At 38.5% G+C, this 14,571-nt stretch overlaps 1 protein-coding gene across 1 annotated transcript; it reads right to left on the reverse strand.

The window, feature by feature from the left end:
* Positions 1-3,127: 3,127 nt before the first annotated feature.
* Positions 3,128-10,034, reverse strand: LOC132141015 (nuclear receptor subfamily 2 group F member 1-A). The gene is made up of 3 exons (XM_059550155.1): positions 8,885-10,034; positions 7,050-7,577; positions 3,128-4,347 (listed from the first exon to the last, which is right to left on the reverse strand). The coding sequence occupies exons 1-3, from the start codon at positions 9,315-9,317 to the stop codon at positions 4,073-4,075; spliced, it is 1,236 nt and encodes a 411-aa protein (XP_059406138.1). The 5' UTR covers positions 9,318-10,034; the 3' UTR covers positions 3,128-4,072.
* Positions 10,035-14,571: the final 4,537 nt, after the last annotated feature.

A 14,571-nucleotide genomic window follows, 5' to 3' on the forward strand; every position in this document is an offset into this window, starting at 1 on the left:
ATTTATCTGGCGAGGCAATGATATTATCAGCCTTGAAAGTTATATACAGCAAACGTCTACCTAAATCAACACAAAGGGATCGCTTACACAGCGATCTGTGCTTTCTCGCCTCCCTTTACCTCACACCAGGCCCGACCACACACACACACTCTCCAAGTGGAACACACAACACAACTCTATGGTTCGACAAAGTCACGCACGCACACACATGCAAGCACAGGAGTCGCCTTATGTTACGTTCACAACTGGGGAAATTTTATATCCTGTTGTGTTGGATTTGATCCATGGCTTAAGCTTGCTGGGAGCTCTGTGGACGTAGAATTATTCATTGATCATTGAGAATATTAACACAAATGTATCATCATATGGCCTCTGTGGCATAATGTAAACAGGCAATTTGTGTAATTAAAGTGAAAAATGTCAAATATTTTAAAACAATATTTTTTAAACATCAACTCCCCCATCACCCCCATCACCTTTAACTTGAATTTAACACTATACTTTCAACACATCATAATGTTGAGGAATAGAGGGATGAACATTAGATAGATAGATAGATAGATAGATAGATAGATAGATAGATAGATAGATAGATAGATAGATAGATAGATAGATAGATAGATAGTACAAGTAGTCACATTAACAAGTCTAAGCAAATAAATAAAACGATGTCAAGTCCCATTCACAGTACAGTAAATGAAATGACACAAGACAAATTTAGCTTACTTTTAATATATCAGTGTAATGACTAAAGGCCCAGATCGATATAACACAAATATCTAGTCATTTTTAAGTCTCTGTTCTTCCCTTCCACTTAGACAACATCAAAAACCATAAATTATGTCCCAGTATCCTAAATGTGTCAGATAAACACTTGTACCTCAGTCAAGCGCGACTAAGCTAACAGCAGTTACATTCCAAGCCCGCAGTGACTATTTATTTTCTGTAGGAAAACTGTATGTCTGAGTCATTTGGTAGTCCTTTTCGTGAGGTAAAACTGCTATGCTAACCTTCTAACCCAATTTAGACCTAAGTGAAGAAACCGACCGAAACCACTGAGATTATGAGATCATGTGCATTTAAAATCGACGCTGTGAAAAACAAATAACGAAGGCTACATTCAAATATCTTGAAGTAGCCTACACAACATGCTGACATGCATCTCGAACAGAGACTAGAATAGACTTTTTCTTGTTGCATATGATTCATGTTCTTTTATGGATCAATTTTGCTTTGTTAATTAGGAACACATGGCACGAATTCAGTCCTTATATAGCCTCAAGTCCAACAAATGTAAACCTCAACAGAACGTGTTCCTCTTATTCTGCTATTTCCCGTGAAATAGAGGGGAAAATTCTTCAGGGATTTTGATCTCATTACTGCTGAACATGAAAGTGTTTAAGTTTGAGCTCAATGCAATGGTCAACTCTTCAGTCGAAGCATTATATAAGAAAACAAGGGCACACTTGCCTTTGTTGTCATATTTAGGTATAAATTCCAGGCCTACTGACTTTGATTTAAAAATCGACAGCACATTGATTAAATTGTCACACATTTATAGCCTAGCTAGTCTTGTGAAAATGCCTGGTTTCTAGCAACGTCCCTCCACTTGTCCTCCATAAAATCTGCAGAATTCCCGTGTGCAATGCATTTTTTTCTTCTTCTAATAGTTTACCTGACCATATTTAATTAAAAGAATGCGCAATTAAACAAAGTCACAAAAATATATGGTCTCGCCTGCATTTGACTTTTTTTTCTTATGGAAATTCATTTTACAGCGCTAATATAGGCTGTATGTTGGGAAAAACGAGGCAAAAATAAAACACATATGCTCGTTAACTTCATCATCAAGCTATTTGCCCCTCCAAAGATCATGTGATGAAATGAAAACTATATGAATCTTCCCCATTGAACATATATATTTCGAATAAAAATACAACAGAGAAGGATATTATGTCTCACTTGCTGAATCACAGATCTCTTTTAAGGGCGCTTTAAGCGCAAAATATAATTTATATAAAACGTGTCAACGCTAGTATTACTTTACGGGTTCATTGAAAAACAATCTGAATCCGGAATAATTAGGGCATGGCCTAACCCGCACTTTATTTTTGTGATTAGCCTATGTAAGGCTCTTTTTATGGGAATCAACTTACCCTTTAACGAACTTGCTTGAGTAGCCTACATAGATTAGCGCTTGGTAAAAAAAAAAATCAGTGACATTGAGGTCAGCGAAAGTTCTTGTCACAGTAGCCTACTTATAAAAACACGCCTCCTTCCCACCGTAAACATCACATGTGAAAGGTATTTACGTGCACATGAAGGACAATCGCGCACATCTGAGCATCAAGTGATTTCCTTTCGTCGTTCTAACCAATCATATGAGGCTGCACATGAATTTCTCTCTATCTCGGTACGATACATCACATTTAGTGCTCCTATCGACCGGCTTACATGCGGCATTATACATATACCTAGATTGATCACACATATAGCCTAACTGCTGCATGGTTACTGGTGAAAACATCTGTTCTAACACAGATCCGTTCGCGATCATCTAAAAATAATCTAGAGTTTAGATGGATTTGTTTTCTTTCCCCCTCAGTTTATTCATTTCTTTTTTTTAACTGTGGTGATAGAAGCAGCCATCATTGCCTTATTAGAGGGCCAGTATTTCTGTATATCTTCTCTTTGACTACGAGCAAGCTTTTCAGTTCAGCTTGGGAAAAATATTAAACATTTATGCGCTGAAACAGGCATAGATCTTTGAACCAGTCGGTAGCAACGTCACAGAAATCTAATTCTGCGCACGATACGGGGACTCCAGATATAAAACGCACGTGCTCACCAAAACCTACACAGAATAATTATGCCTCCAAAAGTAATGCTTGCATTTGTACCTTCTTGGTATTCTGCTTATAGGTTTTTCAGTATTTCAAATCTATTATTGACGGGCTTGATATTTTGTGTCAACGTACAGGTCAGCCCAACAAAAATGAAACACGTGTTTTGGTAAGGCCTTCCTTATCAAACAGAAATATGCATCATGTAAAAGCACATCCCAAATAGCCGCCATTAGAACAGTTCATTAATAGCATGGAGAACATAGAATTTGCTGAGAGCGAGACAGAGTTGCCTATTTCCTTTTTAATAGTATAGTCACCATCACACAACTTCACGCGACCTTTCTGCACAGGCATATCATGGATTGAGCAAAAATGAAAGGCAATATCCAATAATAAAAAAAAGAAATAGCGAAAATATCAAGACGAAACAAACAAAATGTATTTGAAAATGATATATTAAAAGTGCTTTTGATTTTTCATGTCTTTTATCTATGACTGATGATTGACTCAACACACACTCGCACACACATACGACCAAGAAAAAGTTTCACCGGTTTGTCCTCTCCTTAAAATGTCCATGAGGTCAGATTTGCCGAAGTTGCATGTCCATAGCATCAAGTGGGGGAAGGTTCAACCATCAGTGAAATTGTCATTGCGATTAGACTGTGTCTTATTTGTCTAATGTTTTTCTTTATTTTTAAATTCTCACTTCAATTTTAATTCTTGGAGAACATATCTTCAACAACATATATCGCAATCATTATAAGAAGCAAAAGGTTATATCAAAAATCATTAGTATAGAATCACAGAAAAAAACTGGTTTAGAACCAGAAAAAATACAAAACAGAGATACATAGACACAGGACATTTCTTATAATTGCATGGAAATTTCTTTCCCGCTAAGTCTCGCTCATTTACTGCGCATATGATGTTCTTCATTTTATTTGTACGTATTTTGTTCTTTACAAAAAGAAAAGAAAATGAAAATAAAGACTAGTATTTTACAAAATGGAGAATGTTCTTGATGACGGCGATGGATTTACACGGGAGTACGTCCAGTTCTTTAATCTTTGTACATTACATATTCCATTTCGGTCCCAGAAGACGACAAAAAAAAAAAGTGTCTTCCTAAGTGGTCAGAAATTAGGTCCTATATATATAGTCTTCTTGAAAGGGCTTGCAGAATTTTGGTCCTTTAGTCTTTTTGTTTCACTGGCTCATTCGGATCATTGAATGGACATGTAGGGCCAGTTGAAGCTGCTCCCGGATAATAACATATCCCTGATGAGGGTTTCAATGGGAGTTTTACCTACCAAGCGAACGAAGAACAGCTGTTCAATTACAGACGAAGAGACAGTGCGGAGAGAAGGCAGTCGCAGTAAAAGCTTGCCAAAGCGACTGGGCTGGTTCGGGTACTGGCTCCTCACGTATTCCTCCAGGGCGCACTGAGACTTCTCCTGCAGGCTCTCGATGTGTGCAGCATCTGACAGGCCGCAAGCGTCTGAATAGACAAAACACAGCACAGAAAAGAGGCCCAGGTTATCATTCAGCATCAGCATTACGTGTTGTTGACAAAGTGAGATGAACAAACACGAGCCCAACATCATGCATCACGCAGCATATGAGGCTGCCTGCAATATAAATAAACAATACGTCTGTGCAATCCCTCAAGAGTAACAGAACGTACTCCCTGCGTTGCAGGGAACACACCACATGCAAGCTCACAAATCAGACTAAACAAAGAGTACGCAGGGACAAGCTCGACCGAAGAGGATGGAGAAGGCGCTCGTGCCTTGTGTCAAATATGGAAATATCCAGCTTCATATCTGACAGAGAATTGGGCATGGTAATAACCAAATTATGACCTAATTGCTCTCCAGATGCTACCAAGTCATTTCTCGCCCGATTCCCTGTACCAGCAGTTGCCTCTGCTGTGAGTCTGAACGAGGAGGCAAGGCCGCTGGAAGCAATCACATTTATTAGCGTGGACTTGCTTGAGGACACAACCGCCTAAATTTCAAAGAAAGACATGTATTTTACAAGAAACCTTTCTACTTTAATAGTGCATGTCAATGAATGTTATTATGTCAAAATATGTTTACAAATACCATATGAACGCCAATGCAGTAAACCTATAGGTTAACTGGAACTGCCAATATCAGTTCAGCCAAACGTCCTCACTTATGAGCATCATCGTCAGGCCAATACGAATTCTATCAGTATTCTAATATGGCGGCTGTGCTGATGATATTCAAAATAAGAGTTTACGTTTTTTCTGGTTTAAGTCTTAAAGTGTAAGGGCGTAGTGTACAGCATGCCTCGGAGACTGATCTTAATTGCACTGGACTAGAACACACTGCGGTCAAATACAATAACCTTCTGAACTTCTGAACTGTGCTAAGTCCTTGGTGAAACCTCCTTGCTGAAACGTGACCTCATGGGTCACTTCCGTCGCAGCCAGCATGTGCAGAAAGAACTGATATAAAAAACTGAGAGAATTCAGCAAAACCCAGTGTAATGTGTTTCGTATGTGTAAGAATGTTTTTGTTAGTTTACTTAACGATTTACACTTAATCAGAAAGAAACCGAGAGGAGACTAAATCAGTGGGCGCGTTATTAATTATTAATCCATCATGTGAAACATATAGACCATATGTCCAAAACTTTACGCAGCACTTCTGACTGGCAACGAATCAAAAGATATAGTTATTACTGAACCACATTTCGGATCTTACGGAAATCTTTTCATCAAGTTGTTCTGATTCGTTACCCAGCCCAGACTCTAAATATCTGAGTGCTTTGTAAGCAATTCATTGTTAAAAATGGCAAGGATGGTAGCCTACCGTGCGAGACTGACGTCATTGAGAAACAAATACAATGTTACATTTCGGTGGTATAGATTACACGCTCAGAACATTAATTATGTTTTACCATTAAAGATTTGGCATTCCATACACATTCAACAGTAACGCATATTTCTGAAAATTAAGGAAACACATGAGATGACCAACCGACCGTGGCCTACTTTAACCTGAACGCCTCTTTTAATTTCACCTTAAGGTAAAAATAAATAAATAATAAAACATAATATTTTATTTAGTGGACAAGTAACTTTATTTGACTAATTGCAAAAAAAAAAAAATCTATATATATGTGTGTGTGTGTGTGTGTGTGTGTGTGTAGCTTGCACCTTTGCCCCAAACTCGAGATGTTTGAAGGGGTAGTGGTGTTATAGTTGGTATTGGCTACTTTATTTTGTCAAAACATAGGTATATAAATCCAGCTTCTAAAATAAATATAGTTTATGTTAATATTAATTATAAAATTGATTTACATAATAGCCTACGAAGATCAAATCATAATTAAGGCAAACTACGAAGTGTAAAACTATTTAAAAACAACAGTCCGCTTAAACCTAATTAACAGCCTTATATATATATATTTTTTTATCGTCTGTTGCCGAAAGAAATACTAAAAATATAAACATCAGTTATAAAGCTAGTGTGAGGGTAATTTGGTGTCGATCGATGTTGATCTGTCATAATTGTTATAGCTTAGCTCATTTTAAACTATTTGGCTAAATAACCCCTTAGTAAACAGATAGACACCAGTCTAATGGATATATCTGCGCATTCATATAAAATATCTTTTAAAAATATCACCCGAGCTTAGAATCAATTATTAATAATAGAGGCCTCAGTAGTCAGCTTTTCTCAACAGAGAGGGCCCCATGTATATTTGTGTATGCACTCTGTGGCCTCATATACAGTTGTGAACCAAAGTGGTTGAGCATATGAAAGATATTCTGAGATATGGACTTGAGTGTACAAATTTTGGCCTAAATATTTTACATCACGTAAAATGAATGAGAAATGCATATTCAAGCTGATATATTTAATTTTATGCTTTGTATATTTCTCAACCTTCACAAATAGCTATCGCAAAAAAATACTTTAGTTATATTATCATCCGTGTTTAGTATAATATTATGCAACATTTTGCATTATATTAAATCTTAAATATTTCTGAATGGCTTTGATCACATTTGAATTAGCACTTCATAACTTGTGCGCTAAAGAGATTTTACAGTACAAAGTCAGCTCGAGACCCACTAGTGAGCTATAGCGTCGATGCCGAAGCTTACCCACCCCGTATTGCATTGCCCCCTTATGTCTGTGAGTAGGCCTCGTCTCACACACTCACCTGATGTGAAGAGCACTATTGCCTTAATGCAGCTGTATTCTGCAGAATCGACGTGCAGTGCTTTGAGCTTCTCGACCTGCTCCTGGAAGATACGAATGTGATCCATGAAGGCCACGACGCGGTCCGCCGACATAGGTGAGGCGTGCAGGCCGGCGGCGGCGAGCAGTGGGGCCACATGTAGGGGCATGGAGCATTGAGCCGCGTTAAGCACAAATAACTCGCTCCATGTCAGTCTGAGCAGGGACACCTGGTCGGTGATCTGCAGGTCGGGAAAGAAAGGGATGTTCCTCGCCCATTCCACAGCACTGAAGAGCAGGCGAGCTGCGAGCTCACAGATGTTCTCGATCCCCATAATATTATTGGGCTGCATGCACTGGCTGCCATAGCGAGAAGTAGGATAAGGCTCGGCCCGAAGTAGTAAGGAGATGTATCCGGAGAGATAGCAATGACCGTTCAGAGGATCCCCGTTCGTTAGCGCGTACTGGCCCGGGTTCGGTTGGGTTGGAGGCATTCTTCCTCGCTGAACCGCTGACAAAAACAAAGAAAGGGAGAGGAAATGTACATCCAGAACTGAGAAACATAATTTATGTGGAAGCTTTAGTTCGAGTGCATGATTAGGCTATTCTGTACTGCTGTTTAAAGCTACGACAATACAACTAAATAAGAATCTGTTTAAGGCATTGCGTTCCGAAGAAAAATCCTTTCAAATGATCTTTGAAGCCCCACTAACCTCGTCGGTTATTAGCTGGTAATGTTTACCTCTGCTTATGAATTACAACAGCTAATATGAAGATATACAAACACTCTGTAGCTCTTTATCTCTCGCTCTCTTTTTGTGTCTTCACTCATATTTTTATTATATATATTTTATTGTTTTTGTTTTTTATTTTTTTGTTATGTGAATGTAATACAAATTATAGTGGACGAGGACCGGACTTAAATCTCTACTATACAGTGGAACTAGTTCAAAGCCACCAGCCTCTTACTTGTTACAAATGCTACACTCTAATACTTTTTTTAACATATGCGTGTAATACACATATGCATAGATTTGTGTAGTAATAAGTTTATATTTATTTAAGGATCAGGATAGTAGGCTAACTCTGGAACATAATTTTCTTTTATCCACAATCGAGCACGAAGACTTTTTTTTATTATTGATTTCAAACATAATGTGTATTAGCATATACTTACGTTGAACTAATTATTACTTTAAAACAATATAGGGGGTGTAAATATCAATTTTGTCCTAGTCAGTAATTAAGAGTAAGTTGCAAAGGCCATTGTTCGCATACAGCTTAGGCTGTGTGGGGACAGACAGGCCTCTAAACGTTTAGGTACTTTAGACTACGGCGTAAAAACAGATCCACACATCTTACGTTGAGAGAGAAAACCACATATTATTATTTCTTTTAGCTATACTATGGGGTAAGTGAATGGAGTAGGCTTTTAAGCAGTCTTCCAGCACGCAAGCGCGCGCATACACATGAACACACACACATACACACTTCATCTCTCTCTTTCTCTCTTTTACACACATAGCTACAGCGTTCATGGTTGTCTTTAATATCTCATGTAACTGGCTGAGTTGAAATGGGTGCATATGATGCTTGCCTGTCTGTGCAAACAAAATTACTTTTGTAAGATGCATGCTGATCCTGGCTGTGGTCGCGGATTTACTACTGCTTGTACGCGCCCACTGACACTCTTTAGCAAGCAATCAAAGCAAAATGTATTTCGCGTTTGTATGTGTATAGTGCGAGCTTTATGTAAGATGTCTCTGAACAATAAACCTGTGTAGCAATAGTGTGTCGTGTTTAGAAAAATATATTCACCTTCCCGCCGCATGCCCACTTTTAAACATTTCTTCAGCCGACAATATTGGCACTGATTACGATGGTGCTGGTCAATAGGACAGTTCCTGTTGGCACGACATGTATACGTTAAGTTCCTTCGGACACTCCTCTTGAAGAAACTTTTGCATCCTTCGCAGGTGAATTGACCATAGTGCTTGCCGCTCGATTTGTCCCCGCAAACAACACATTCTATATGCTGCTGACTCTGTCCAGAATTCTGGCTGCCCTTGTCGCCAGCCGTCCCTGGTGTGGACGGGGGTCCTGGCTGACTGGGGGTCTGCGGAGTGTGTGGTGCCGCTGACGCCGCCTGCTGTTGCTCCCTCGCCGGCTGAGCTGCTGGATTGGGGCCGCTCGGAGGTCCTCCGGCCACGTCTTCCTGCGGATCTCGCCAGACGCTAACTACCATTGCCATATCTCGGGCCCGAAAAGTGCTTTCAAGCGAACTGGTCGCTCGGATATCGGAGCAGGGAAAAGAGAAGTCTTCGGCAGCGCGAATTCAAATCGGAGCACTCAATCTCATAGGGAAAAAAGTAAACGCAGAAAATGATCAATACATTCAAAATACCGGAGTCGATAGAAAGGCACCCGATCAGGATATGCAATTGTCGGGAGGCCAGTTCCAAGGTAAATTGCAGTCAGCCATTCGGGAACCCAATCGTGTAGAGAGAAAGCGATCCCAGACGTAATTAAAAAAAATCGAGTTTCTTAAAAAATACCGCAATAAAAAATCTTCACCTTGAAGCAAAAATAATAGCTTTCTGGTGGACCGGAGATCCAAAGTGCTGTGCAAAATAAATTCCCCTCCTTTTTCTTCCTTGCTCCTCTCTCCGTCTTCGCGGTTGTAGAGGAGGAAACACTGAAGAACGGATTTCTCTATCTATGTTCATGAATAAAGCTCATCTGGTCCAGCAAAAGAAACACAAAAAAAACAACGTCGCCCGAGTGCCTATGTAGTTTCACCTCTCCAGTAGGAACAGAGCAAGGATAAAAAATAAAAAAAACCTATTGGAATATGTAAGAAGCAGAGACCCAAAAAAGAATGCGTTTTAACGGGAGTACCAGCGGAGCAATGTTTCCGAAACGGAGATCTGCGCGAATGTCTGTATATAGTGAACTTTGACACTACTATTGAAACTGACACGTTTCTATGGAGATCGCTGCGCCTTATATGGTGCTCGTGTCAAGGAGCCAAGAGAGGGGCTGCTGGCAACTGATAATCAAAGGCGACTGACTGGTCAGAACCCTGCATCGAGGGGGGAGAGAGAAAATGGGAGGCTAAGGTTAGCCAAGCCTCCTTCACTCCATTGGTTAGAGTCCTCGCTCCTCGCTACCTACGACTGAGGGCTCTGACAAGCACAATTTACATTGCGCTCGCCCCTGCGCTGCTATTTACTTTGAAACCCGATTAGAATGGACCGTCTATTGTCACAAAAAAGAGGAAGAAAACCCAGAAAGAAGAGGAAAACGGGATGAAAGCAATGAGCGAACTATACGCGCACGTGAAATATAAACAAATGCGCGTGATGCGGAAGGACTGGTGCGAGTCACACAAAGTTGAAAGTGTTTTGTTCGAAGCTGTAGTCTTAATTTCTAAAATACCCATTATAACGTCTGGATTTGAACTGTGAAGGATCCATTAGCATTTTACGTCATTTGACACAACAATACGGGCTCGAAATTGCGAATCAATGCACAAATCATATCTTCAGATGTCATTAATATACCCAGTTCTCAGCAAAACGATTAAATAAATCAACACATAAAAAGTATTGGAAAAGCGCGACAACTACCACTAGTCTGACTGGAAAGATATCAGTAGGCTAACGGAATGCTTTACCAGTGATAGGAAACAGATCACACTGCCAGCCAGGGCGAAAAAAAGAGGAATCATACTATCATGACAGTGTAAAGTATAAAAAATCCATCATTCAGTGTATGTTTTAACAGATTTATTAACGAGGGAGGTTTTTTGGTATAATGCGCAGGAAAACCGGCTTTTTTTGTGCATGAATGCCGAAGGCTGCGCTGTACATGCTTATAATGTCTGGATCGGGCTGCCATCTAGCGTACAGTGGACAATTACAGCGACATAAAAATGAGTAATTTATTGTAATTTTAAACATGTTTCCAAATGTGGCTCAGAGATCAATTGCGCTGTGGGATGGATGTTTTCTTATTTTTATTTTATTGATGTATTTGCTGATGTAGCCTATTTGTAAGATTTAAACGTCTTTGATTATGATAGTTAAAGTTGTCTGATTTTATTTATTTTATTTAACAATCTCTCTCTCTCTCTCTCTCTCTCTCTCTCTCTCTCTCTATATATATATATATATATATATTTTTTTTTATATTTGATGTTGCAAGAAGCTATTTTGCCCTCTTTCCAGTTGACATAACCGGAAAAGGGACAATTAAAATGCTTTTATGTAGCCTATTAAATAAACCTTGTAGCTTTTATCATCTGACAAACTTTTTTCTTTTGGCTAGAACTTTCTCATATACCAACTTTGCCTTAAAAGTCCAACAGTGTGTGAAAGAAGTTAAGGGGAAGCAAAACACCGACATCCGACCGTTCTCGAAACCCTCTATTTACTAATGGGTAGGGTAGTCTGTTTTCAACTCGACCGCGGAGCTTCCTCCGTCTCTCCTCACACCGATCCGCAGAAACGCACGCTGCTTTCCTCTGTTCTTTGCAAAAGTGAAACGAATAAGATTAAAACGAACAAAGAGAAACTTCTGTAAGTGTACCATCAAGGTTTTATTCCACAGATAGGGAAGAGAGCGAGAGGGGAGAGAGGGAGAGGGACAGCGAATGGGAAGACAAGGCGCGCATGAAAACAGCTCTGAAGAAATGGTAAAGTGGACACTTGGACATTCAAAGTGCGAGCGCCCAGCGACCGGTGGGCATTACTTGGGATCGGCGGTTTCTCAGTTTGGTCCATGTTTGAAAGGCAAGTACTTTTATCACTTTCTACAATTCCAGAGTGAGTTGAAATGCATATTAAAATCTCGCAAATGTACGTAAACGTGTCTTAAACCAAACCCTAAAAAAACTAGCATTATCAAATTAAGTAGGTAGGCTACGTGAGACTGTCAGCTGAAAGAAATACGAATATAGACCGGTGGCCAGAATTCTATCGATCATTTGCACTCGTCTACATTGAAAAAGACAATTCTAACGTTATGGTGATGCTGAACATGACTGAACGTATGACTTTAAGAAACGCCTTTTCACCTGTGTAATTCGTCTTGTATGATCTCGTAATAGAAAGATCGATAGCACTCTGTTTGTCTAAGTGATAATGTCAATGGATTAAAAGAACGATTATACGATAGACCTGTTCAGAATAAAGTAGGGCTGACGCGTGTACAGAAACATTTAAACAATTTTGAGAAGAAAAAAAAATTTGCTGAAAGAAGTATGAAAGTACTTTTGAAAAAGCTTTGAGATATCTTTGTCTTCTTTTATTATGCCTTTCTTTCATTTAGGTAATTAAATGCAATTATAGTTCCGTCAGAAGATGTAGAATACATTTCACTATACATGACTATCATTTTTAGGATCTTTTTTAGTTTTTTAGTGTTCGGCCTTGCAGTGAAATCATTCCATAAGTAATGTAAATTATTCATCAAAAAACATTTGTTTGTCATTAATTGTAATGGACGTTTAATTGACAGAAAAAGTAAATAAATTAAAGTGCAAAACAATGTTCAAAAAGTTACAGTGTTTCACATGACAATACGAGGGATAACTCTATAAAATAAAATAAAAATTTAGTGATGGTCCATGAGTCGCCTCTCATGTTACTATGTGTGATAAAATCAAAATAACAATAATAATAACTTATAATTCTAATAATAACAATTAATCGTTTCAAAGCACCTCATTCAATTTGTAATATGGTGCTATTTTTCACTAATGACCGTGCAAACTCGTTTAAAATAGCAATAAACAACATATACCATTTAGTCTAATGCATGCTCCCTAAGAGCTGCTCGAGTAATAAAATCCCACGAATGGCGGGCCTCCTACCAAGTGAGCACGAATGTAAATACGCTCGGGTTAGATGGTATAAACTCTAAGGACACAGCAGGGACAAAATAGTTCCCTTTCCTTGTTTTATCAGACACTTCTGATACTACATTTAACTAAAGTCCCGATGAAAACAAAGTATTTATAGTTGCTGGCTTATATTCACAGTTTTTAGGCTACAGGTAGCTATAAAAGTAAACACATTTTTTAATAACCACACTAAAGGGTTAGGTTTTGTAGTAGCCCACAATAAAGCTTCTCTTGAAGGTGAATTGCTTGTATACAATGACTGGACAACTTATAATAAAGACATCTCTGAATTGTGGAGTGTTGATTGATAGCTACCAGGCCTGCAATGAACAAAAGTAAAAATCTATATAATCATCACTTAGGCTATATTATAACATGTTTGTGTGTTAGGTTTAAATATATAGAGATATAAATAGGAAATAAACATGACAAACTTGTAAAAATATTGAATAAAAAAGTAGTAAAAAAAAAAAAACAGGAATAAACACAGTAATAGATAAAAACTGTCAAGTAGGTGATCACTATACCTGGCAATAAACCCAACACTTTTTAATAATAATAAAAAAAAATCGGAAACATTAAATGTGATAAACAGTTTGGAGCGCTTTGCTTATAGTATTGGTTTTAAACATCTGTTGTACTGTTGTTTTGAAGAAAACAAATGTAATGTTGGTTATATATTGCTGTCTCTAATAATCTCACAGTTTTAAACACATTGCGCGCCTCTCGAATGCGATGGTGGGTTTTGTCACCCTGAGTAGTAGTGAGTTGAAAGAGAAGAGGAGGGGGCTTTTGTTCAATTTGATCCCTAACTATTTGGGGGCTCAGATTGGTGTGAAAGGGACGAGAAGGTCACTTGAAATCGCCTTTTATCCACTGCCATTTTCTCTATGGATCAGCAACTTTCAATGGACATCATCTAATCGCTCTTAAAGCAAAGTGTAGTGGGGAGAGATGTGGAAAATATCTCAAACTACGCCACTTAATATAACTGCTTGGGCTTTTTAAAAGACGTAGTCTAGCTACTCATTAATGTTTTGCACAAAATCACTCCAACCCCCCCCCCCGCCCCCCACACAAGTTATATATTATAATAATATAATAAAGTATTATAATAATAAAGGCCCATCGCTCCCGCTTTGGGCACATTTCAGTTGTTAAGAGTTTGAAGATTTTACTTCATTTTGCGTTGTAGGTAAGAAACAACATGTCCAGTCACTTAACATTTTGCATCGTATGACCAACATAAGCTCTGTAGAAGTTTTTTTTTGTTGTTGTTGTAGTTGTTTTTTGTTTTTTCTTTTAAGAAAAATAAAAAATCGACTATCAAAGACTTTATTTAACCTGTCTTTATTTTGTAATGCACAGAAACGGGCGAATCATCTAACTGTCAGTGTGGGACTCTGTTGAATGCCTGATTAAGGTGGCAGTCACTAGGCATGAAGAAAAACAGGTAGGAAAAATATCTGTTTTTACAGATTGTTGAGTGGCCCACAAAACGAAATGCATTGTCAAATTGCGAATTAATTATAAAATAGCAGTGACTGTAATTGTATTCAGTGAGGTATTTTCTTTCTAGTTAGCTTGTTGTAGGAGTTTA

This window comes from Carassius carassius, chromosome 5, assembly GCF_963082965.1.
Source record: "Carassius carassius chromosome 5, fCarCar2.1, whole genome shotgun sequence".
NCBI lineage: Eukaryota > Metazoa > Chordata > Actinopteri > Cypriniformes > Cyprinidae > Carassius > Carassius carassius.